This window comes from Saccopteryx bilineata, chromosome 2 (genome assembly GCF_036850765.1).
Source record: "Saccopteryx bilineata isolate mSacBil1 chromosome 2, mSacBil1_pri_phased_curated, whole genome shotgun sequence".
NCBI classification, from domain to species: Eukaryota; Metazoa; Chordata; class Mammalia; order Chiroptera; family Emballonuridae; genus Saccopteryx; species Saccopteryx bilineata.
The window spans coordinates 288,957,982-288,984,449 of NC_089491.1; the positions used below are offsets into that span (position 1 = coordinate 288,957,982).

Here is a 26,468-nt window from a genome sequence, read left to right on the forward strand (position 1 = left end):
TGGCTTCAATCACACTTAAGTACTCGGGGATCACAGCTATTTCATGTTAGACCCAAACAGGCCCCCAGTTCAGGTCTGAGCCCACATATAGAGACTGCTGCTTTATGTGACAGGGACATTAGAGCCAGTGAAAAGGGTACTGAGGAAGTTTCTCCCTGTTAGGTGAAGGTGAATTTCAGGTACAGTATCCTGATTTAACCAGTGAATTCTCCAGACCTGTTTCAATACTAGAGTGAGGTCACTAAATTTTATTTTAAAATGCCCAAAGTTTTAAGGTTTTCAGTAAATCTGGTTTTTCCTGAGACTTCTCTATCTTGATGTAACAAAATTCTGTCCTTTTTTTTTCTTTTTCTTAACACCCCTCTTCTTCCCTGGCTTCCCAATTCTGTCTGCCAGGGGAACAGACATCTCAGCTCCCCAATCAGACCCACTATACAAAATGCCACCAGAGTATGTGAGCCTCACCACACTGGGATTTTGTGAAACTCCCTCACTGTCAGTGTAGAACTGTCGGTCATGTTTTGCTTCTGTATGTTTCTTAAAAGACCAGCCATGTTTAATACTGTGAAATACAATGTGTCTCCTCCTCTCCCCACCCTCGAGAACAGTGATGAATTTCAGAGCACGCTCAGCAGAATTGGATTGTATTATGCACACTACACATGTTCATCGCCAAAACTGTACTCGCTGGAATGTATGCAAGTAGAATGAATTGCTGAGACTTCAAAATCCCTGTTCCTCAGAGCTGATTTTATTAGCCAACATACACCAAAGATGATGGGTGGTGAACAAAGTGTCATTTTCCCAGTTTTCTTTCCTCATCGAAGCCTGCGCTGTTAGACTGTGGCTCTAGTCCTTCGGTTAAGCCTTGCCAGCTGTGTGCTGCTGCAACACCAAAGACACGGCTTTGCAACCTGTCACCTCTTCCGGCAGGCAGCCGTCCTGGTCTCGCAGGGTGGGGTCAGCGCCAGACTGGAGCAGCAGCTCCACGATGTCCAGAAACTCACAGGCAGCAGCTGACAGGGAAATGGATAGATATGAAAATGAGGTTACTCGGAAACAAAGGGAAACGAGACTTGGGTAGGACAGGCAAGTGCTGAGCAGTAAGGGAGCCAGAACAATGAGAACCCTTGGTGGCTGGAGGGGGAGCAGGCCGTGTAACCAGAACGGAGCCGTCACAGTGGACTTGGGAATGTTGGGAAGCTCACATTTACTTTTTTGGTTGCCCAGAAGCAAACAGAGAAACACATTTTAAAACTGTAGGCCTCTTGGATTCTATTCTTAAGGATGAGATGAAGGGAAAGAACAAAGAGTGTTAAAGGATCTATTGTACTTTGATACGAATAATAATAGGTTTGTGACTATCTCAAAAGGCTAAAAATAATATAAATGTCAAAGAAAAATCTGTTTTGTCTTTGAAGAGTGGGTAAGTGGGTAAATAACTGAACTTTAAAATTTGTAAATGAAAAAATAAAGGCTAACCTAGTAATTAGATCATTCCTTTACATAATCTTCTTTCCCCCTATATAATAAATGGTACCAATCACAGAAGGCACAGGAAGGGGAAAAGAACCTAGAAATGGTGTGGTACTGCCCCCAAGACGGACAAACAGACAGAAGCCCTAGAACACAGAGCTGTGCGTTCCTTTGCACATATTTGGAGACTTGATTTATGACAACACTGGCATCACAGGTCAGTGAAAAAACAGGACCCATTAATTAGATGGCGCTGAGACAAGTGAGATAAAGGCAAAACTAGGCATTTCACATAGATGAAACAAATAGCAATTTACATGAAAAGATGAGCAACCACATTAGTAACCAGAGAAATAAAATTAAAACGTGGAGATGCCATTTCATAACCGGTAGGTAGGTGAAATGAAAAACTTAAGACAATACCAAGCCTTGAGGAGGACTGGGTCGAGGAACACTACCCAAGACCGTAGGAGGGCTTACGGTTGCGGGCAATTTGGGTACAATTCGGCATGACCCACTGACCCCAGACAAATGCACATGCTCTAACCCAGCAATGCTCCCCCCAGTTATGGACTAGGCACTGCATGGCTTCTCTGGGACACATTAGGAAGAACGCACAGAGCAGCACTGCTCATGCAGACCCCAAGTGTAAAGCACCCAATGCTTGTTCAGAATAACATGTAAAAATAAAATACTGCTTCTTACACAGTGAAATCCCATACAACATTGAAAACTAAGGAACTCTAACTTCACACATGAGTTTATCTCCAGAACATAATGCTGAAGGAAAAAATTCAAAAGAATATACACAGTGTGATTGTATTTAAGCAAAATTTAAAAAATAGACACTAAACACCATTGTTCAGGAACACAAAAATGTAGTGAAACTATAAGGGAAATCATTAACATAAAATTTGGGCAGTGCTAATCTGTAGGGGATGGGGTTTAGGGAAGGTTATGTGATTGGATAGACATACACACATGTTGATGAGGTTCTACTTAAGCTAGGTGGTGGGTACATTTTTTTAAAAGGTACATTTTAAACTTCATATACAGTTTATTACTCTTTTGTAGTATGATCACACACAGCAACAACAAAAGTTTAGGGAAAAAAGGGAAATAAAGAAGGATAAGCAGCTTTATTCAATGAGTATTTTATTGAACACTCTATCTGTCCTATCAAAGTGATAGGTAAGACTCCTGGTCTGGGGAACTTATAAAACAGCTAGGACATTAATATGGAATATGGCAGTGCTACCACAAAAGAATGAACAAATACTGTGACACACACCCACGCCCACCATGCAGAGGCTGGAGAGGAGGAAGTTGAAGAATCAGGAAAAACACCACCAGTAGGTATAACTTCACTGAGCTTTGAAGGACACAGTAAAATTCCAGGTAAGCGGGAAGGAAAGGCATTGCAGAGTGAGAAAACACACCACTGCCAGACACACGAGCACTGGGAACGCTATCACTGGCTGCTGGCTCACAGGAAACACAAAGCGTCAAAAGTAGAGAGGCTGGATTTCAATCCCACCATAGAGGGGCCTTGAAAGCCATCCTAAGAGGTTTGGTTAATGAGCTGGGGAGCGGCATGATTTGGCTTCTGTGTTCCGATGCTCATTCTATAAAGAGTGACCTGGAGAGTCTAGAAATTTGTGGTGGTAGACCCATTAGGAGATTGTGATAGTTCTTAGGGGGCTTGAAATTCACCAGCGTTAGCAGGAATGTAAAGAAGGACCGAAGAAGAGAGTCAGTGAAATTCAAGGAGCAGGAGGACATGGCAAAGTATGTAAAAAACTGTTTGTGAACACTGAATGTAATAATTAATGAAGCTGATATGTTTATAGACAAACATTTATTTAATTAATTCATATTTTGCAATTTTCCTTTGGTTTTCTGGGACAGAAAACTATCTTATTTCAAATACGTTTATAGGTTTTTAAAATGTTCATTGGCCTAAGGCCTGTGATCATGTTTACTGAATAAAATGACCTGAGTATTTCTACACTTGATATAAAACCCAGACACCATAAAAATTACTGATAAATATGAATACATGGAAATCTAAAATTGGTAAATTTGAACACATAAAAATTTAAAACAGCTACCAATGTCACCCCATTACATTTAATTTCTAAAAAAAAACCCCAGCTATACCACACATACAAAAGTACTGTACACAGAGGTACACCATAAACTGGGGAACAGTCACATACATAAGACAGACAAGAGATAATACACCTAATACTTAAAAAAACTTCACAGTTCAATCCAAAAGACCAATGAGGAAGAGTTATAAGAACCAAAGACAACACCTATATTTCCAGTCTGGGGAAATCACACAGATGATGATGCCATTATTTCTAGAATATGGAATTTCTGGAGGGGAACAGAATCAGAAAATCATGGAGGGAGGGAAATAATCTTGGTTTGGGATGTGATAAATACACGGTGCTAAGACAGTGGCAGTCAACCTGGTCCCTACCGCCCACTAGTGGGTGTTCCAGCTTTCATGGTGGGCAGTAGTGGAGCAACCAAAGTATAAATAAAAAGATAGATTTAACTAGAGTAAGTTGTTTTATAAAGATTTATTCTGCCAAACTTAGCAAAAATCTGACATAAAGTACTTGGTAAGTAATTATTATTATATGCTTTAACTTGCTGTAACTCTGCTTTATAAATTTTATAAAGTAAAGTTACTTCCCTACTTTATAAATCACCATTACTGTGGAACTGGTGGGCAGTTAGAAAATTTTACTACTAACAGAGATACAAAAGTGGGCGGTAGGTATAAAAAGGTTGACTACCCCTGTGCTAAGGGATATCTATACTGATGAGTCCAGTATGGAGGTAAAATTTGAAACTAAAAGCAAACAAGCCCACCATACACATTGCTATCTCTATTTCTATTGTACTAGGGGACTTTCTGAAGACATATGTTGGGGCCTCAGGATTTTTAGCACTTTTTCTGGATACTCTGTTAAATATATTTATATTACCTGACCGCCCTGGCCAAAAGCACTACAGAAGGTGGTTTCCTTTACCATGCTAGAGAACTATTTTTGAAAATGACATACAGAATATTGAAAATTCCTAATGGTGTCCTTACCAGCAGAAACATTTATATGGTTGGGATATAAAAAACTTAAGAGGTAAAAATTGTTAGTGCCAGTTTTATTAAATTTCCACTTGTGGCCCTGGCCGGCTGGCTCAGCTGTAGAGCGTCGGCCTGGCGTGCAGGGGACCCGGGTTCGATTCCCGGCCAGGGCACATAGGAGAAGCGCCCATTTGCTTCTCCACCCCCCACCCCCTCCTTCCTCTCTGTCTCTCTCTTCCCCTCCCGCAGCCAAGCTCCATTGGAGCAAAGATGGCCCGGGCGCTGGGGATGGCTCCTTGGCCTCTGCCCCAGGCGCTAGAGTGGCTCTGGTCACGGCAGAGCGACGCCCCGGAGGGGCAGAGCATCGCCCCCTGGTGGGCAGAGCATTGCCCCTGGTGGGCGTGCCGGGTGGATCCCGGTCGGGCACATGCGGGAGTCTGTCTGACTGTCTCTCCCCATTTCCAGCTTCAGAAAAATACAAAAAAAAAAAAAAAAAAAAAAAAAATACAAAAAAAAAAATTTCCACTTGTATTTTTTTTACTACAATTTACATTCATTTATTATGGATTATGCCAATTAACATAGAGCGAGATTCCCTGTTTTTTTTTTCCTTCTAGTTTATTAAATTAATATCACTTTAAAAAACATGCTAAATTCCGACACATGTATCTATTTATGCAACTACTTTTACGACAGAGATATGGGACATTTTCATCAACTCCAAAAGTTCCCTCCTGTCTCAACCTGCCCCTTCCCCCCAGCCCCTGGCAACCACGGATCTGATCTGGTTTCTGTTCTTATAGTTTTGCATTTTACAGGAATGGAAATCATGTAGCATATAGTCTTTTGTGTCTTGCTTCTTTCACTTGACATAATGCTTTTTAGATTTTTTTTTTTTTTTTCCTGAAGCTGGAAACGGGGAGAGACAGTCAGACAGACTCCTGCATGCGCCCAACCGGGATCCACCCGGCACGCCCACCAGGGGCTACGCTCTGCTGCAACCAGAGCCACTCTAGCGCCTGGGGCAGAGGCCAAGGAGCCATCCCCAGCGCCCGGGCCATCTTTGCTCCAATGGAGCCTCGGGTGCGGGAGGGGAAGAGAGAGACAGAGAGGAAGGAGGGGGTGGGGGGTGGAGAAGCAAATGGGCGCCTCTCCTGTGTGCCCTGGCCGGGAATCGAACCCGGGTCCCCCGCATGCCAGGCTGATGCTCTACCGCTGAGCCAACCAGCCAGGGCATGCTTTTTAGATTTATCCATGCTGCTGCAAGTTCCTTCCTTTTTACTGCTAAGCAGTATTCCATTATATGGACATGTGTAGACATCTGGGTTACTTCCAGATTTTGAACATTATGAATAAAGATCTTATGAACACTTGGACAGATCTTTGTGTGGGTCTTTTATGTTTCACATCTTTTGGGTAAATATCTAGGAGTGGGACTGCTGAGTCACACGGTAAATGAATAGTTAACTTTTTTTTTTTTTTTTTTTTTTTTCATTTTTCTGAAGCTGGAAACAGGGAGAGACAGTCAGACAGACTCCCGCATGCGCCCGACCGGGATCCACCCGGCATGCCCACCAGGGGCGACGCTCTGTCCACCAGGGGGCGATGCTCTGCCCATCCTGGGCATCGCCATGTTGCGACCAGAGCCACTCTAGCGCCTGAGGCAGAGGCCACAGAGCCATCCCCAGCGCCCGGGCCATCTTTGCTCCAATGGAGCCTTGGCTGCGGGAGGGAAGAAGAGGAAAGCGCGGGAGACAGAGAGGAAAGCGCGGCGGAGGGGTGGAGAAGCAAATGGGCGCTTCTCCTGTGTGCCCTGGCCGGGAATCGAACCCGGGTCCTCCACACGCTAGGCCGACGCTCTACCGCTGAGCCAACCGGCCAGGGCAATAGTTAACTTTTATAAGAAACTGCCACACTTCCAAAGGTAGGCATTCCCACCAGTAAGTATAACATCTAGTTGCTATGACTGTGGGAAACTGAAATCAGAAGGCGAAACTGGGGGTCAGGAGGACATCATATCAGAAACGAAAGCGGGGACATCACTACAGAATGCATGGGCATAAAAAGATGATAAAGGAATATTGAAAACAACTCTTTGCCCACAAATATAACATAGATGATGGACCAATTCCTTAAAAGACACAATCTCCCAAACTCATACAAGAATATATAATCTGAGTAAGCCTGTATCTGTTATAGAAATCGTTTAATACATAATAATGGGTACATGTTATTTTACATTTGTTCACAGAATATACAGGAGTGAAACATAATATAAACTTTGGACTTTGGGTGCTTACTAAGTAATATGATTATATTATTAGCATGTCAACGCAAGTTTCTCAACTGTAACAAATGTAGCACTCTGGTGGGGCATGCTGATAATGAGGGAGTGGGAAATAGAAAAAAATCTGTATTGGTCTCTGCAAACTTGCTGAACCAGTTCCTGGCACAGAACTCCTACAGCCCTTGAAATTTCCTAAGTGATAAGAGCACCAGCAGCATCTTTGGTTCTAATACTTGGTCTTTCTGGGTTATTTGCCACGTTTCATTGATCTACATACCTATCTTTATATCAACACCACACAGTCTTGATACGGATTGCACTGAATTTATAGGTCAATTTGGGGAGAACGGACAGCTTAAGAATATTGAGTCTCTTGATCTACAAACAATGCTATCTCTCCATTTACTAAGAGTTCCCCTAATTTCTCTCAGCCATGTTTGGGAATTTTCAGTATACAAATTGTGCATTTATTTTGATTTGATTTATTCCTAGGAATTTCATGTTTTTTTGAGGCTACCGTCGATGGTATTTAAAAATTTTTCAAATTGGCTCACTGCAAATATCAAGAAAAACAACTGATGACTGTCCTGTGGTGCACAGTGGGTAGAGCGTTGACCTGAAGTGCTGAGGTCATCGGTTCAACACCCCCGTGTCAAGGCACATAGAGTAACAACTACTATGATGCTTCCCACTCTTCCCCACTCCTCTCTCTCCCTTTCTCCTCTCTAAAATCAATACATATCTTAAAAAATTTTTTTAAAGTTAAACTGATATTTGTATACTGATTCTATGTTTTTAACTTTCAACTTCCAATTGTTCAATATGACTATAGGAATATGGTTGTTGATTTTTATCTTTTACTTTTGTATCCTGCAAACTTGCTGAACTTAATGGTTAAAAAAAAAGATTCCTTGGGGTGTTCTACATAGGTGGTCATGTCATCTGTGAATAAAAGAAGTTTTATCTCTTTCTTTAAAATCTATATGCTGCTTATTTCTTTCCTTTGCCTACTGCTCTGGCTAGAACTTCCATACGTTAAATCAAAGTGGAGAGAATGGAGACCTCTGCCCGGTTCCCAGTAAGGACAGCATCCAGCCTTTCCCTGTCAAGGGTAATGTAAGCTATCAATTTCCTCAAGGTGACTAAGTTCCCTTCTATTCCTATTTTGCTGTGTGTGAGTAATATATGTATATATGTATGTGTGAGTACATATATGTGTTTAAATCATAAAGAAGGCTGAATTTTCCAAGTGCTTTCTCTATACATGGGGAGATGATTGTATGTTTTGTTTTGGGGTTGATCTGTTGATATGGTGTCATACAATGATTTTCAATTGCTGAACTAACCTTGAATTCTTGGGATAAACATTTATGATTTATTGTCCTTTTTGTGTATTGCTGGGTTCAATTTACTAACATTTTATTAAAGATTTTTGCATTTATATTCATGAGAGATATTGGCCTATAATAGGTTTTCTTTTCCTCTAGGGTTTTTCTGGTTTTGGTATTGAGGTAACGTCAGCCTAAAAGAATGAATTGGGCATGTTCCTTCATTTATTTTCTTGAAGAGTTTGTGTATAGAATTGGTATTATTTCTTCTCAAACATTTTAGTAAAATTCACCAATGAAGCAATCAGGGCCTAAAGATTTTGTTGTGGTAAAGTTTTTAGCTACAAACTCAATTTCTTTAGTAAATATAGGGCTATCTATATAGATTATTTCTTTTTGAGAAAAAGTTTGTGTCCTTTCAGAAATCTGTCCAGTTCCTTAAGTAATCTATTGTCATAAAATTGTTCATAATGTCCCCAATTTACTTCACAGTATCTGTAGATGCTAAATTGATATCTTCCTTTCATTCCTGAAATTGGTAATTTGTCCCCCCCTCAATTGGTCTGGCTAAAGGTCTGTTTTACCGACCTTTCCAAAGGTTTTCAATGGTTTCTTTGATTTTTGTGTTTTCTATTTCAATGACTTCTACTCTGATCTTTATTATTTTAGTCCTATTCTTATCTTGGGCTTAATATGCTCTTTTTTCTCAAATTTTTAAAGGTAGAATTGTAGGCCATTGATTTGTGGCTTTTATTCTTTTCCAGTGAAAGCATTTACGTCCCTCTAAGCATGGCGTTTAGCTGCACCCCACACATTCTGATAAGTGTGTTTTCATTGTTATTTAGTTCAAAATATAGTGGACCTTGAGATACGAACAGACCAACATACAATTTTGATTTTTTTTTTTAAGATATAAGCTGCGACTCGGTCTGTATTTTTGTTTGAGATTCGAGAAGCAGCTGCTAGTTGGTGCGTTGGCGCACGGGTCCAGTATTGGCAGTTTGATATACGAGTTGACTGACATACTAGTTGACTGACTTACGAGCTCGGTTACAGAATGAATTAAATTCATATCTCAAGATACCACTGTATTTTATAATTTCCCTTGAAATTGCTTCTTTGAGCTATGAATTATTTAGAAGTGTGTTTAAGTTTCTCACAGTTGGGGATTTTCCAGATATATGTCTGTTATCAATTTCTAATTTAATTCTGACTTGGTCATAGAACAAACTTTGTATGGTTTCTTTTACATTTGCTGAGGTTTGTTTTATCACCTAGAGTGACTATGGTCTATCTTGGTAAACTGTCCATGTGTACTTGAAATAATATTTATATTATTCATTAGGTGGAAAGGTCTATAGATATCAATTAAGTCAAGTTGATTGACAGGACTGTTCAGTCTTTCATATCCTTGTTAAATTATCTCCTTGCTCTATCAATTACTGATTTACTGCTTGACAATGGGTTATTTTTTCATTGCTTTTTGTGTCTCATAATTTTTTTTTTTAAAATATTTTATTTATTCATTATAGAGAGGGGAGAGAGAGAGAGAGAAGGGGGGAGGAGCAGGAAGCATCAACTCCCATATGTGCCTCGACCAGGCAAACCCAGGGTTTTGAACCGGCAACCTCAGCGTTTCCAGGTTGACACTTTATCCACTGCGCCACCACAGGTCAAGCTGTCTCATAATTTTTTTTTTTTTTTTTTTATTTACAGAGACAGAGAGTGAGTCAGAGAGAGGGATAGACAGGGACAGACAGACAGGAATGGAGAGAGATGAGAAGCATCAATCATTAGTTTTTCATTGCGCATTGTAACACCTTAGTTGTTCATTGATTGCTTTCTCATATGTGCCTTGACCATGGGCCTTCAGCGGACCGAGTAACCCCTTGCTGGAGCCAGCAACCTTGGGTTCAAGCTGGTGGGCTTTTTGCTCAAACCAGATGAGCCCGCGCTCAAGCTGGCGACCTCAGGGTCTCGAACCTGGGTCCTCCGCATCCCAGTCCGACACTCTATCCACTGCGCCACCGCCTGGTCAGGCTCATAATTTTTGACTGAATGCAGAATATTGATGTAGGACTGTGAAGGTTGAAGAAAATAATACTATTTACCCCCAGAAATTATGCCTCTTCTGTCATGCCGTTAGTATGGTGCTGAGTTAATCTAGTCAGCAGTTGAACAGGGTTTGAGGTTTGTTGATGCCATAGGTAACTCATTTAAAATTCTTCCAGTTGTGGGCTGCTGCCATCTTCGGAGTTCCTTGTCTTCTCCGGCTGGTGTCAGTCTCAGGCCTCTTGGGTGTGGTGATTTCTCAGTGTTCTTGTACCCCCAATCACACATGTCAGCTCAACTCTGTCTAATATGAAGGAAAACATGTCTTGAATGGGAAAGAGTTTGCCCTGCTCAAGAGGTCCGAGACCCCTGCTTTGTGTTGGTGCAGGGTTTGGGGCCCGGGGTCCCCTGCCTCTCCTTGGCAGAAAAGATTTTGCTTTTATTTCTCCTTCAAAAGCAGTGGGTATCTGCCTGGGCCCAGGGACAGGAGGACAGAAAAGTTTTCTGCTTTCCCGCCAGTGTTTTGAGGATTTTGCTTCATATGAAATACGGGTCCAGGGAAGTTGCATGGTTTCATGACTATATGCCACAGAGGAGGGCTTCTCTCTGCTCTCAAGTTCTCTTAAGAGCATCCAGTCATGAAGAAGAGCACTGGAGTGAGGACTCTTCTTGGATCTGAATTCTTCTAAAATGCCATTTTACTTCACTTTAAGAATTTGTTAATTTTCGAGGCTTTCTTATATGGTGGCTGCCTTTTCCTCAGTAGCCCCACCAAAGGTGAAACAGTCTATGTGTCTTGTAAGAGCTTATCACTTTTTCTGAGTTAAAATCAGACCAACTGGGAACCCTAACTCTGCCTTCAGTGTGTGGCATTTCCTAGAAGGCTACTAGATTATAAATGTTAAACTATTTGATGAATGAATGTAGAGTAGGAACAAAGCAGAGAAAGGCAAGACTGGCCTATTTTCATCCAGGGACAGGTTACTGGTGGTAGAGATCCTATTTTGGGGTATGGCACAGACAGGGCGGAAGATGAAGACTGGATATATTTACCAAGAACCAGGATTCAACAGAAAGTATTCAGAAATACAACTCATCGAGAATTTAAAATTATCTCCCAAAATAATATAATGAACATTATACCATGAATCACTGTACACCAAATTAGATTCCACTGGAAGACAGCTTCTTACAAAATATAACAAAGTTAAAGACACATTACCTAGTTTTTTCGTGTTTTTTTCTTTCTTTTACAGAGACAGAGTGAGAGTCAGAGAGAGGGATAGATAGGAACAGACAGACAGGAATGGAGAGAAATGAGAAGCATCAATAATTAGTTTTTTGTTGCGACATCTTAGTTGTTCATTGATTGCTTTCTCATATGTGCCTTGACCGTGGGGCTATAGCAGACCGAGTAACCCCTTGCTCAAGCCAGCAACCTTGGGTCCAAGCTGGTGAGCTTTGCTCAAACCAGATGAGCCCGTGCTCAAGCTGGCGACCTCCGGGTCTCGAACCTCGGTCCTTTGCATCCCAGTTCGACGCTCTATCCACTGCTCCACCGCCTGGTCAGGCTCACCTAGTATTAAGTAGCTGTGAGATGAGGATATTTCTCCTGCACAGAACTAGCTACATGACATTTATATTTTGAGAAATAATCATTTAACATTTTTGCCGCAGCTATCAGTCTCAATTTACTGTGAGAAACAGTTAGGTTTTAAAATTGGAACTTTTAAAGCAGTATCAGAGGAATAAATTTCCCAGTGTATAAATCTGTAATACAGGATAATAACTAGCATGATCTGTCAGACCACAGTTGGCTCAAATCTAACCCAACACTTGAGACTACTAAGCATGAAGATCAAGGCTAAGTCGATGTGTGCTTTGGCTGAAAACACTAAGCTAAACTGGCCGTCTCAGACAAAGGGGCATTAATTTCTATATGCTATATGATGAAGTGACCTCTCCAGTAGCGAGGGATGATATAATCTACAGGTACTAACCCAGGAACGGAACTTAACATTTTATATTCCACATCTACAGGACAACAGCTGGCCAGCTGAGAACGGGCTATCTGGGTTGTCTAACAATCCACTAACCTAACAAATATGAATAACATTTTTGCTCAAGTCTAACTGTAAAGTTGAGATTTCAGTTTGGAGTTTAAAGGTTACAAAACAGTACTTCTGAATAAGGAAAAGAGTTTTATTAACCAATGCCTGACATTCATGCAAAGATAGACTGACACAAAGAGCATAAGGAATTAGGAAGCTGTAGCAGACAGACATAAAGGAAGCAAAGACAGAGAACTGATTTGAAGGAAGGGAAACCACAAAGGTGAACCTGACCGGGTGTGAGGCAGGAACCATGGCAACACCTCTTGCAGATTCACTATTGATAGGCATCAACTATGATTATGTTTAGCAGAGCCTACTGGCACACATAGGTGCCCAACAAATAGTTTTAAAAAAAGGACAGGCTTTAAACTCCCAATTAAATGGTGAACTACTTGATTTCATGCTTTTTTATACTCTTCCCTCCATCTAGCACTATACTGGGGACGTAGTGTTTGCTCACAATTCATTAGTTAATTGATTTCTCTGACCTTAGCATCTTTACTGAAGCACAATCATGAAGCGGGGCCATCTTTTAGAGGTGTGTGAGCTGCCCACCCCCTCAAATGGACAAAGGCACAGAAGACGAGAGAAGGATGAGAAAGAAAAGGGCTAACATTTCACCCAATTAATGAGGGGATACATTGGTGCCCACAATGTGCCAGAAACACAAAAATAGTCATAAGCCCATCTTGGTAAAGCTTGAGCAAGTCTACAGGGAGTAGAACAGTTGCTGAATTTATGGTACCCTGGGAGCCTCTATTTGTCAAGTGCCACAGAGGCAGCTCTGACACTGGCACAGGTGAAGATGAATTTTCATTCAGAGCAGTGAGCCTTCTAACTCCATTAATCCTCAGGGTTTTGATGATGAATTTCTTTCTTTTTTTATTTTATTTATTTTCACTCTAATGCCTCCTCCCACTGGCCTGTAACAGCGTGGAGGGAACAGAACAGATGGTGCTTTACGTGGAAGCGCGAGGGCTCATGAGGATACAAAGCCTGCCCACTCTAAAATCACATGACTGCATGTGCAAGGAAAAGCCTTGATTTCCCCTGGGAGACACAGATGCAATGATGTTAGTATTCCCAGTGGGGGGAGAGAGGGGGAAGGCTAACAGGCCATTTACAAGGAAGACCACACTTATACTAATATACTCTTCAGCAGGAACCATGTTTAATCACAAAATAACAGGGGGGCCAATATCTGAAGATTCAAAAACACCAAAATAGAGACAAATAAGGGTTTTACTATGCTGCTATGCAAAGCCTATTTAGAAAGAACTAGTAAGAATGTACAGTAGTAGAATACTGGCCTTTAGTTAACCTGCCATTGGCTCTGACCCAGTTTTAATCGGAAGAAGCCAGGATTTACAACCTGCTTAAGGATGGAGTTTGACAACTGCTATAATCAGAAGAGCTGTCAATGTAAGGACAGCTGTCAAGTCAAACCGTAATTCATAAAAAATAATAGCCAAGTCCCAAGACATCCCCAACCTTGTCTGTAGTCACTGGATTCAACTATACTTAAAGTTTTATGAAAGTTCCAAGAATAGGTTAAGGGTTCTAAAATAAAATGAGTCAACAAATGGTGACTGAATGCCTGTTAAAAGAAGTTTAAATAATAGTAAGTGGCTAAAAAGATAAAATATGCCCAGCTGATTCCCTGGCATTTGGTAGGTATTTAGAAGATAATAATTCTTACATTCCAAACTATTCTGATGAGCTTAAAAATGCAAAAGTTTAGTGGTGGCCTGGTAAAAAAAGAAATCTAAATTAAAAATAAATCACTCCTATAAGTGATTATGAACTTAAAATATTAATTTTACAAAACATTCCTGGTTCTCAGAATATTTTAATTTTATATATTTGTATGCCAAAACCTCTAACTAATGATATTTTAGCATTTAATTATCTTGATTATAATATGTACATTTTGTTTTTTTCTACAATGAATATTATAATCTGAGAGAGAAACAGAGGTTGTTTTACTAGATCAATTTTGGGCAGGATTCCCAAATCAGGAATAATTTTTATTAATGTCTAAACTCTCAGTGAACAGAAATAAGACTATAAAAGCATATTGTATACATACAGATATTTATATGTTCACTCATAAATACTTTTGAAAAATAGCCTTGACTCACTCACAGAGGTGACCAATGATAAAGAATTTACATTTGTTTTTATTTCTAGAAGGCTACCATGGTTGTAGTTATTTATGGAATTATGAAAAGAGACCTGGAAGTGTAATCAGAAGACCTGGCCAGGTGGCCTGGCTCTGCTACCTACAGCCTGTTATCCTGCCAAGGTCAGCTCACCTCCCTGGACTTCAGTGTTTCATTTGCGAATGTAGGAAACCAGGCTGAGCTCAGACACGTTGGGAAGGTTAAGAAGAGTACATACATGAAAATAGTAAACAACACTTTACATCCATTCAGTTTTGGACCTCTTTTTTATTGTGAACTTTTTTTTCTATCTCATACCTTTTTTTTAATGTGTGAACTTTTTATTTGAGTATAAAATACATACAGAAGGGTACCAAAATCAGGTATATAAATGTTCTCAACATAAACTTATCCATATAACTAACTAGCATATAGATCAAGAATTAAATAATTAGAATATCAGAAGCACCCTTGCCAAGTTCACTCCTTTAAACACTACTCACCCCACTTCCCCAGGGCAACAACTCTCTTGTCTAAGGCTGGAGACGAGTTTTCCTGGCTTTGACTTTCATAAAAATGGAAGTATTCCTGCCTTAATTGAGGGAAGTTTTCAGCTATGATATGTTTGGACAAAGTCTCTATCCCTTGTTCTTTCTCTTCTTCTTCAGGAACCCCTATGATGCGAATGTTATTTCTCTTCATGTTGTCACAGAGCTCTCTTATAGAGTTTCCTCAGACTTTTTGAGTCTCTTTTCTTTTTTATGCTCTGCTTCCATGCCTTTATTTATCTTGTTCTCTAACTCGCTGATTCGATTCTCAGCTTCATCCATCCTGCTTTTAATTCCTTCCATTGTGTTCTTCATTTCTGATATTGTATTTGTCATTTCTGACTGATTCTTTTTTATTATTTCAATGTCCTTTTTTATATTTGCTATCTCTTTATTTAGGTGTTTGTAATGACCATCTATTGTTGTTCTAATATCTTTGAGCATCCTAACAATCATTATTTTAAACTCTGCATCTGGTAATTTGGTTATATCTGACTCATTCAGGTCCTTTTCTGGGGATTTCTCTTGATTCATTTGTGTTGCATTTCTCTGCTTTCTCATTTTGTCTGTGTAAAAGAAGGTTTTGGCCACTGGAGTCCACTGGGTGTGGCCTCTGTGTTCCCTAGGTGTGGTCTGTCTGCAGGCCCGCCACCCCCTCTGCTGTTGCTGCCTAGGGTGTTTGGGTATGGGTGTTGCTGGTGCCTTCCCACTGTGGCTATTGCTGTGGTTTCTGCCTCTCCTTCATGGGAGTGGCTGTGATCATGTGCTCGGGTGTACAAGCCTCGTTGGCCTTGGCCCTGCCCCCGTGGGTGGCGTTATACTCCACCCTCAGGGCAAGGGTGAGCACCTTTGCTCATTTGCGGGTCTCCCCGATTCCAGGCTTTCGCCCCGGCCCTGCAGGAGGAGCCCACTCATGGGACGGCTGGAAGCCTTGGCTCCACAGGCCGGGTGGGATTGCATGCCCATGCTCAGTAGCGGGACTCTGCCTGTTCTGGGCTTTTGGCTCCACTCCTGCGGGAGGAGCCGGCTCCCAAATCAGACCACAAGCCTGGGTTCTGTGGGTGGGGCAGGGCTGTGCTCCTGTGCTCTTGCTGAAGAGCGGGTCTCCACCCCTTCTGGGGCTCCTGCCCTTCCCCCGCAGGCTGGATTGCAGGTGGCCGCAGCTGGGCTTGACCACTTTTGCACGTCCCCTCCTCCCCAGCTGGGCAAGACTGAGCTCACACCTGGGCCTCTGTGGTGGCCAGCCGACTTCCGCCCATGCCAATAGAACCGCGCTTCTGCATCCGCCACAGCCCGCCCTCGGGCGAGCCCTCAGCCATGTGGGTGGGGGCGCTGCAGCTCAGGCCCTAACACTACTGTAGTCCCAAAAGCTCTCTCCTTCTAAGCGACTCTGCTCTGAGTGCCGCGGGAGAGCTTGTTTGGCTGGTGTCCTGCTTCCCTTTGCTGGTACTGCTGTTTCCAGGGGAAATATTCACTTCAGATTTGGGGAGTGACTCATCCCACGGGTTAGGGTGGCTGTCTCTCAAAATGTTTCTCCCTGTGCCTCCTAGGTTACACTCTCTTCCTGCTACTCCGGTCCTCTCCTCTCTCCCCGTCCCCTGGAGCCCCAGGTGAGTGGTTGTGAGAGAGGTTTTCTGCGAAGTCCCTTTAAGAATAATCCTGGGTCTGAGAAATCAGTCTCTTTCTCACAAACAGTATCCTGTCTTGTTTTCAGCTAAATACTGTCCACACGCCTCTTCTAGGCTCTGGGGCTGCAGGCTGGGGCTTTGTTCCTGGGACTCAGGACCCTCCCTTCTCTGCTAAACTCACTTCCCGCCATGCGAGTCTCTCCCTGCTGCCGTTCGCTCCGGAGAGCTGGGCAGTCCTCTCCGTGTTTCTGCTTTTCCTACCAGTCTCAGTGCGGCTTCTTCAGTGTTCCTTGGTTGAAGAGTTCTCTTAGTTTAGTCCAAAGTTGGTTTTTCCAGATGATGGTTCTTAAAATTAGTTTGTAATCCACTTTGGTTCTGGGAGGTAGAAGTTGGTACGTCTGCCTACTCCATTGCCATCTTGTCTCCTCCAGACTCACAAGTTCAAGAAGCACAGAAAACTCCATTAAAGAGAAACCCAAAGAAATCTACACCAAGACACATAATAATTAAAGTACCAAAGCTAAGTGATAAAGAGAAAATATTAAAAGCTGCTAGAGAAAAAAAGACTATCACCTCCAAAGGATTCCCCATAAGGATGAGTTCCGACCTCTCAACAGAAATACTTGAGGCCAGAGGGAATGGCAAGAAATATTCAAAGTAATGCAGAACAAGAGCCTACAACCAAGACTACTTTATCCAGCAAGGCTATCATTTAAAATTGAAGGAGAAATAAAAAGCTTTCCAGACAAAAAAACCCTCAAGGAATTCACTACAAACAAACCAAGGCTGCAAAAAACGCTAAGGGGCCTGTTGTAAACAGATCAAAGGGGAAAAAGAATATAGCAAAAGAGGAATACAGTTTTAAAGAATAAAATGGCAATAAACAATTACATGTCAATAATAACCTTAAAAGTAAATGGATTAAATGATCCGATCAAAAGACATAGGGTAGCTGCGTGGATAAGAAAACAGGACCCATACATATGCTGTCTACAAGAGACACACTTTAAAACAAAAGATGCACATAGATTGAAGGTAAAAGGATGGAAAAAAAAATATTTCACGCAAATGGAAATGAAAAAAAAAACTGGGGTAGCAATACCTATATCAGACAAAATGGACTTTAAAACAAAGACCATAAGAGATAAAGAAGGTCACTACATAATGATAAAGGGAGCAATCCAACAGGAAGATATAACTGTTATAAATATCTACGCATCTAACATGGGAGCACCTAAATATATAAAGCAGACTTTGATGGATTTAAAGGGAGAGATCAACAGCAATACTATAATAGTAGGGGATTTCAATACTCCACTAACATCACTAGATAGATCCTCAAGAAAGAAAATTAACAAAGAAACAACAGACTTAAAGGACACACTAGATCAGGGGTCTCAAACTCTCGGCCCACGGGCCGCATGCGGCCCACCAAACAATTTTCTGTGGCCCACAGACTAATCCACGAAGTTCAAAATATTTTGGATAAAATTAAGTAAGCCTAGGGGCCTACTTGTATTTTTCATTTCTCTAGCATCCTAGCTAGATATTAGCTTAGTTAATAGCAGTTGTGATGCAAACTACAGTTTCTGGTCGTTTTGTGACACTGAGTAAACTGCATGTACAATTGTGCTTGTTGTACTGATTTTTTTTTTGTTTTCAACTGCAGTGAGAAAAGTGTTGCATAACAGTTGCCTTTTGTAGACCTAGTGCGGCCCGCCGAACGGCTGTGATCTTGCTCTGCGGCCCACATGCTGAGTTGAGTTTGAGAACCCTGCACTAGATCAACTTGATTTAATAGATATCTTCAGAACCTTTCACCCTATAGCAGCAGAATATACATTCTTTTCCAGTGCTCATGGTACATTCTCTAGGATAGACCACATGTTAGGCCACAAAAGTGGTCTCAACAAATTTAAGAAGACTGAAATCCTATCAAGCACTTTCTCTGATCACAATGGCATGAAACTAGAAATGAACCACAACAGAAAAGCTCAAAAACTCTCAAACACATGGAAACTAAATAGCAGGTTGTTAAATAATGAATGGATTAAGAATGAGATCAAAGAAGAAATAAAAAAAATTCCTAGAAACAAATGACAATGAGCATACAACAACTCAAAATCTATGAGACACAGCAAAAGCAGTACTGAGAGGGAAGTTCATAGCACTACAGGCACACTTTCAGAAACTAGAAAAAGCTCAAATAACCCTGCATCTAAAAGAACTAGAAAAAGAATAGCAAGTAAAGCCCAAATGTAGTAGAAGGAAGGACATAATAAAGATCAGAGCAGAAATAAATGACATAGAGGCTAAAGAAACAATACAGAGGATCAATGAAACTAGGAGCTGGTTCTTTGAAAAAGTAAACAAGATCGATGAACCTTTAACTAGACTCACCAAGAAAAAAAAGAGAGAGGACTCAAATAAAATTAGAAATGAGAGTGGAGAAATAACAACTGACACAACAGAAATATGAAATATTGTAAGAAAATACTATGAAGAACTGTATGCCAAAAAGCTAGACAACCTAGATGAAATGGACAAATTCCTTGAAACATACAATCTTCCAAAAATCAATCTGGAAGAATCAGAAAACCTAAATAGACTGATTACACCAAATGAGATCAAAACAGTTATCAAAAAACTTCCAACAAAGAAAAGTCTGGGGCCTGATGGCTTCAGAAGTGAATTCTACCAAATATTCAAAGAAGAACTAACTCCTATCCTCCTCAAGCTATTTCAAAAAATTCAAGAGGAAGACTTCCAAGCTCTTTTTATGAGGTGAGCATAATTCTGATTCCAAAACCAGGTAAAGACAACACAAAGAAAGAAAATTATAGACCAATATCTCTGAAGAATACATTATAGATGCTAAAATCCTGAACAAAATATTAGCAAACCGGATCCAACAATATATGGAAAAAATCATACACCATGATCAAGTGGGATTTATTCTGGGGAGGCAAGGCTGGTACAATATTCGCAAATCAAATCAATCAATGTGATTCATCACATAAACAAAAGGAGAAAAACCACATGATAATTTCAATAGATGCAGAAAAAGCATTTGATAAAATCCAGCACCCGTTCATGATCAAAACTCTCAGCAAAGTGGGAATACAGCAAACATACCTCAACATGATAAAAGCCATTTATGACAAACCCACAGCCAACATCATACTCAATGGGCAAAACAAGGCAGGAGTGGGTGCCCCCTTTTACCACTCTTATTCAACATAGTCCTGGAAGTCCTAACCACAGCAATCAGACAAGAAGAAGAAATAAAAGGCATTCAAGTTGGAAAAGAAGAAGTAAAACTATCATTATTTGCAGATGATATGATATTGTATATAGAAAACCCTAAAGTCTCAGTCAAAAAACGACTGGACCTGATAAATGAATTCAGCAAAGTGGCAGGATATAAAATTAATACTCAGAAATCAGAGGCATTTTTATAAGCCAACAATGAACAGTCAGAAAGAGAAATTAAGGAAACAATCCCCTTCACTATTACAACCAAAAAAATAAAGTATCTAGGAGTAAATTTAACCAAGGAGACTAAAGACGTACTCGGAAAATTATAAAACACTGATAAAAGAAATCAAGGAAGATACAAACAAGTGGAAGCATATACCGTGCTCATGGTTAGGAAGAATAAACATCATTAAAATGTCTATATTACCCAAAGCAATCTATAAATTCAATGCAATACCAATTAAAATACCAATGACATACTTCAAAGATATAGATCACATATTCCAAAAATTTATATGGAACCAAAGAAGAACACAAATAGCCTCAGTAATCTTAGAAAAGAATAAAGTGGGAGGTTATTACACTTCCTGATATCAAGTTATACTACAAAGCCATTGTACTCAAAACAGCCTGGTACTGGCATAAGAACAGGCACATAGATCAATGGAACAGAACAGAGAACCCAGAAACAAACCCACAGCTCTATGGACAACTGATATTTGACAAAGGAGGTAAGAGCATACAATGGAGCAAAGACAGCCTCTTTAATAAATGGTGTTGGGCCCGACCAGGCGGTGGCGCAGTGGATGGAGTGTCGGACTGGGATGTGGAGGACCCAGGCTCGAGACCCCGAGGCCGCCAGCTTGAGCGTGAGCTCATCTGGTTTGAGCAAAGCTCACCAGCTTGGACCCAAGGTCACTGGCTTGAGCAAGGGGTCACTCGGTCTGCTGTAGCTCCCCGGTCAAGGCACATATGAGAAATCAATCAATGAACAATTAAGGAGCCGCAACAAAGAATTGATGTTTCTCATCTCTCTCCCTTCCTCTCTGTCTGTCCCTCTCTCTGACTCTCTCTTTCTCTCCCACAAGAAAAAAAAAAATGGTGTTGGGATAATTGGACAGCTACCTACAAAAAAAATGAAACTAGACCACCAACTTAAACCATTCACAAAAATAAACTGAAAATGGATAAAAGACTTAAATGTAAGTCGTGAAACCATAAGCATCTTAGACATAGGCAGTAAGCTCTCCGACCTCTCTCGCAGCAATATATTTGCCGATTTATCTCCACAGGGAAGTGAAATAAAAGACAGGATAAACAAATGGGACTTTATCAAACTAAAAAGCTTTTGCACAGCTAAAGACAATAAGAACAGAATAAAAAGACAAACTACACAATGGGAGAACATATTTGACAATACATCTGATAAGGGGTTAATAATCAAAATTTATAAAGAACTTGTAAATCTCAACACCAGGAAGACAAACAATCCAATCAAAAAATGGGAAAAAGAAATGAATAGACACTTCTCTAAAGAGGACATACAGATGGCCAATAGGCATATGAAAAAATGCTCAACATCACTAATCAGAAATGCAAATTAAAACCACAATGAGATATCACCTCATACCAGTCAGAATGGCGCTCATCAACAAAACAACACAGAATAAGTGCTGGCGAGGATGTGGAGAAAAGGGAACTCTCCTGCGCTGCTGGTGGGAATGTAGATTGGTGCAGCCTCTGTGGAAAACACTCACAGTATGGAGATTCCTCAAAAAATTGAAAATCGAACTGCCTTTTGTCCCAGCTATCCCACTTTTAGGAATATACCCCAAGAACACCATAGAACTGCTCCAAAAGGAGAAATGCACCCCCATGTTTGTGGCAGCATTATTCACAATAGTGAAGATCTGGAAACAACCCAAGTGTCCATCAGAGGATGAGTGGATTAAAAAGCTTTGGCACATATATACTATGGAATACTACTCAAGCCATACGAAATGATGACATCGGATCATTTATAATAACATGGATGGACCTTGATAACATTATACGAAGTGAAATAAGTAAATCAGAAAAAAGAACTATATGAATCCATACATAGATGGGACATAAAAATGAGACTCAGAGACATGGACAAGAATGTGATGGTAATGGGGGGGGGGGGTATGGGGCGAGGAAGGAGAGAGAGGGGGTGGGCGAGGGGAGGGGCACAAAGAAAACCAGATAGAAGGTGACAAAGACAATTTGACTTTGGGTGAGGGGTATGCAGTATAATCAAATGTCAAAATAATCTGGAGAAGTTTTCTCTCAACATATGTACCCTGATTTATCAATGTCACTGCATTAAATTTAATAATAATAATAAAAAAAGGAAGTAAACAGTATGCACTCTTTTGCATCTGGCACCTTGAACTCAACAGTGTATTTATGAGATTCATCCAAGGTTTTGAACTAACTGTTCTTTCTCACTGCTGTATAGAATTTCACTGAATGAATACCTTATCTTGATCACCTAATTTCTGAATCTGCAGATTCCAATGTTTTATCAGTTAAAAACATTATCAGGCCCTGGCCGGTTGGCTCAGCGGTAGAGCGTCGGCCTAGCGTGTGGAGGACCCGGGTTCGATTCCCGGCCAGGGCACACAGGAGAAGCGCCCATTTGCTTCTCCACCCCTCCGCCGCGCTTTCCTCTCTGTCTCTCTCTTCCCCTCCCGCAGCCAAGGCTCCATTGGAGCAAAGATGGCCCGGGCGCTGGGCATGGCTCTGTGGCCTCTGCCTCAGGCGCTAGAGTGGCTCTGACGCCCAGGATGGGCAGAGCATCGCCCCCTGGGGGGCAGAGCACCGCCCCTGGTGGGCGTGCCGGGTGGATCCCGGTCGGGCGCATGCGGGAGTCTGTCTGACTGTCTCTCCCTGTTTCCAGCTTCAGAAAAATGAAAAAAAACAAAAAAAACATTATCAGTAAATATATACTCAAATATTGATCCTACCCTAATTTCTCCCTTCGGAACTTCTATTATATTAAAAGATACTGAATGTTCTTTATACTCCACATCTCTTTCCCATTTTCTGCTCTTTCTGTACTCCGTTTAGATTAGAACTATCTTCAGTTCACCATTTTTAATTGTGCCATTTCTGCACTTTAGCATAGCCATTGTAAGATTTCTGTACTTTTTATTTATTATTATTATTATTCAAGTTCTTTTTGGTCCTCTTTCAAAACTGCCGTTCCTTTTTGGAGTGGCAGTCTTATGTTTTTGATTCCTTGATTTTATATATACTGATGTTGATACTTTCTATGTAATAGTTTTATTTAAGTTCCTCCAATTCTAATCCTATGGTTAATTGTGCTAACGTTCACACAAGTATATTTTGTGACTGTGGACTGTGAGTGCAGAAGGCATCTTTCTCCATGAATTTTGTGCTGCTTTGGCTGAGGATGTGTCCTTCAAGAGAAGTTTACATTTATATCCGCCAAATCTCTAAGGCAGTGGTTCTCAAACTTTTTGAAGTCAGGGTGCATTTAAAATCCTACAAATAATTGTAGGTGCACTATATACAAATTTCTGAGAAATACGTTAAAATAATTAAGTCAAATATTAAAGAAAAAGAATACAAAGTCCAAGCGTGCTTTTATGGTAATTAAACAAAATAAATACGACAAAATTAAATTTATTCTGACATTAAAAAACATTTTTATGTTACATTTTGAGTTATGCTTTTTAAAATTCATAAAAAAGGGGTTAAAAAATAAAAAACGACAAAAAAGTTATCTGTTTATATATACAGATACATTCTTAGTAAGATTTAGTAAATTCAGCAGGCACTGGTGCGAATCTTTTTTTCAGTCTTGTGTTTATGAGAAACATGAGTCTGACGTGTCCTAGCGATTTCTTCAATGTGTGGGCATAAATTTGAAAGGCAAACTCTCATTTCCTTGTCAATACATTAAAGAATTCCTCTCTTTTTACTCTTAATTATGTTGAGGGTAGAAATCCTAATTCACATAAATAGGATGTTGAAAATTGTAGTAAAATGTTCAAAGCTTTTTTAGATACTGCTACATATTCTTCTTTTATAGAAATCTAAAAGGCTTCAAGAGACAATTCCTTATGTTTAATCATCAATCCCAAACCCCCACCATACATATCATCTTAACTTTACACCAAAGGATAGAAGAAACTTGCCTCCAATCTTTCCCGGGAACATGGTGGGTAGTGTAAACAATCCAGCACCACAGCTTAACAGCCTTTTGCAACCTAATCAGGCAAGTGAGGTGGGGGGTTGGGCAGACTGTCAGCTTGCAGCCAATTCCCCACACCTATCCCCCAAAAATCTAAACTCCAAAAACCCTGTTGGTTTTTTGGCCCCTAACAGGCACATATTTCTCTAGAATACCATAGGGCACACCTGGAAATCTTCTGGGGCGCACACTTTGAGAATCACTGCCCTTACTATGAACACTTCCTGACTTGAGGATTCCTGAAACAACCATAGACTATAAATTTAAACCCTAAACTTGTGTGAGGTGGGGCTGTGGAAAATAAGCTTCTTTGTCTTTTTCACACCAGTGGGATGTTTTCTAATCTATTAAAAAATATATATTTTAAACTGAGGGTACAGCCCTTTGAAGGTCCTAGCTTATGTGCAGGGTCTCAGTTCCTTCTGGGTCAGGAAGCATCATTTCCAGGCTTTGCTGGCAATGAGAACCAAGCCCATAGCTTTCCAGATTAGATCTGGTGTTAGCTCATACACTCACCACTATGGCTACAGGATCCTTGTTTATTGGGTGGGAGGTGAAGGACATCCAAAGTCTGGAGCATCCCTTACCTTAAAAGAGGGTGTTGGACACAGTTTATCTGGCAAATAGTAGGTGCTCAATAAATATTTGTTGAATGAATGCAATATAATGGAGAAGGTAAGTCATAGTCATAGTACTTATTGAGTCTATGATATTTAGATTTAAAATAATTTTAATTTAATTTTCAAACAGGTAATATATGTCTGTGGTTCCAAATACGGAAGGTATTAAAAGGTTGATAGGAAAAAATGTTTATCCTATGCTTGTATTCTAGTCCCTCTAGTGTCTCCTCTTCCCTAGACTTTACCTTTTTGTGTATCCTTCCAGAGATTATTTTATACATTTACTAGCAAATATGTACAGATATAGTCATGGCAGCACACCATATACACTGTTGTGCACCTTAATTTTTTCACTTAATATCTTATGACATTTCTTCTATATCAGTACATAAAGCAAATATAGCTTATTTTAAAACCAGTCAGAAAGGCCTTTTGAAAAATCCTGACCCTGTTGTTAGATACGTATTTTATATTTATTAAACCAAAATAGACACATTCTCACACCATAAACTTTCATCTCTAATGATTAACAGGGGATGACAGAGTGACCTATCTACAATCTCAAGGGCACATTCAGTCTAGTTTAGCTGTTTATATAATTTCTATATGAAGATATGAAAGGAAAACACACCACATGCCATGGAAAAGGGACTAAAAATGTGTGAGCGAGCAGATGAAGAAGGAATGAGGGATGGGATTCTTATGAGAATTTTGAATTTGTAGTTTAGGGAGAATCCATAATTATGATACTGAGTTTTCTCATTCATTAATAGGGACTATTTCTCCTATTTTTGTCTTTTTCTTTTTTTTTTTAGGTGAAAGGAGGGGTGATAGTGAGGCAGACTCCCTCATGTGCCCAACAGGGATCCACCAGCAACCCATCTGGGGCTGATGCTCAAGTACCGAGCTGTTTTTAGCATCTGAGGCTGATGAGCTCCAATGGAGCCAGTCTCAGTGCCAGGGGCCATGCTTGAACCAATCGAGCTATTGGCTGTGGGAAGGGAAGAGGGAGGAGAAACAGATGGTTGCTTCTTTTGTGTGCCCTGATCAGGAATCAAACCTAGGACATCCATATGCTGGGTCAACACTTTATCCACTGAGCAACCAGCCAGGGCCCTATTTATGTCTTTTTTTTTCTTTCTTTTTTTTTCTGTATTTTTCTGAAGCCAGAAACGGGGAGAGACAGTCAGACAGACTCCTGCATGCGCCCGACCGGAATCCACCAGGCACGCCCACCAGGGGGCGACACTCTGCCCCTCCAGGGCGTCGCTCTGTTGCGACCAGAGCCACTCCAGCGCCTGGGGCAGAGGCCAAAGAGCCATCCCCAGCGCCTGGGCCATCTTTGCTCCAGTGCCTCGGCTGCGGGAGGGGAAGAGAGAGACAGAGAGGAAGGAGAGGGGGAGGGGTGGAGAAGCAGATGGGCGCTTCTCCTGTGTGCCCTGGCCGGGAATCGAACCCGGGACTTCTGCACGCCAGGCCAACGCTCTACCACTGAGCCAACCGGCCAGGGCCCCTATTTATGTCTTTTTAAAAAATCTTTTAAAAAAGTAATGTAATTTTGCCTGGCCTGTGGTGGTGCAGTAGATGGACAGCTGACCTGCAACACTGAGGTCGCCAGTTCGAAACCCTGGGTTTGCCTGGTTCAAAGCACA

General features: G+C 40.9%; 1 protein-coding gene across 2 annotated transcripts in view; it reads right to left on the reverse strand.

The window, feature by feature from the left end:
- Positions 1-729: 729 nt before the first annotated feature.
- The window catches only part of ACBD6 (acyl-CoA binding domain containing 6), a 149,290-nt gene continuing 123,551 nt past the window's right edge, over positions 730-26,468 (reverse strand). For both annotated transcript variants that reach the window (XM_066255129.1, XM_066255127.1), the window contains one exon: positions 730-1,016. In XM_066255129.1, the coding sequence (XP_066111226.1) occupies positions 918-1,016 (99 nt within the window). In that variant the 3' untranslated portion in view covers positions 730-917. The remainder of the gene's footprint in view (positions 1,017-26,468) is intronic.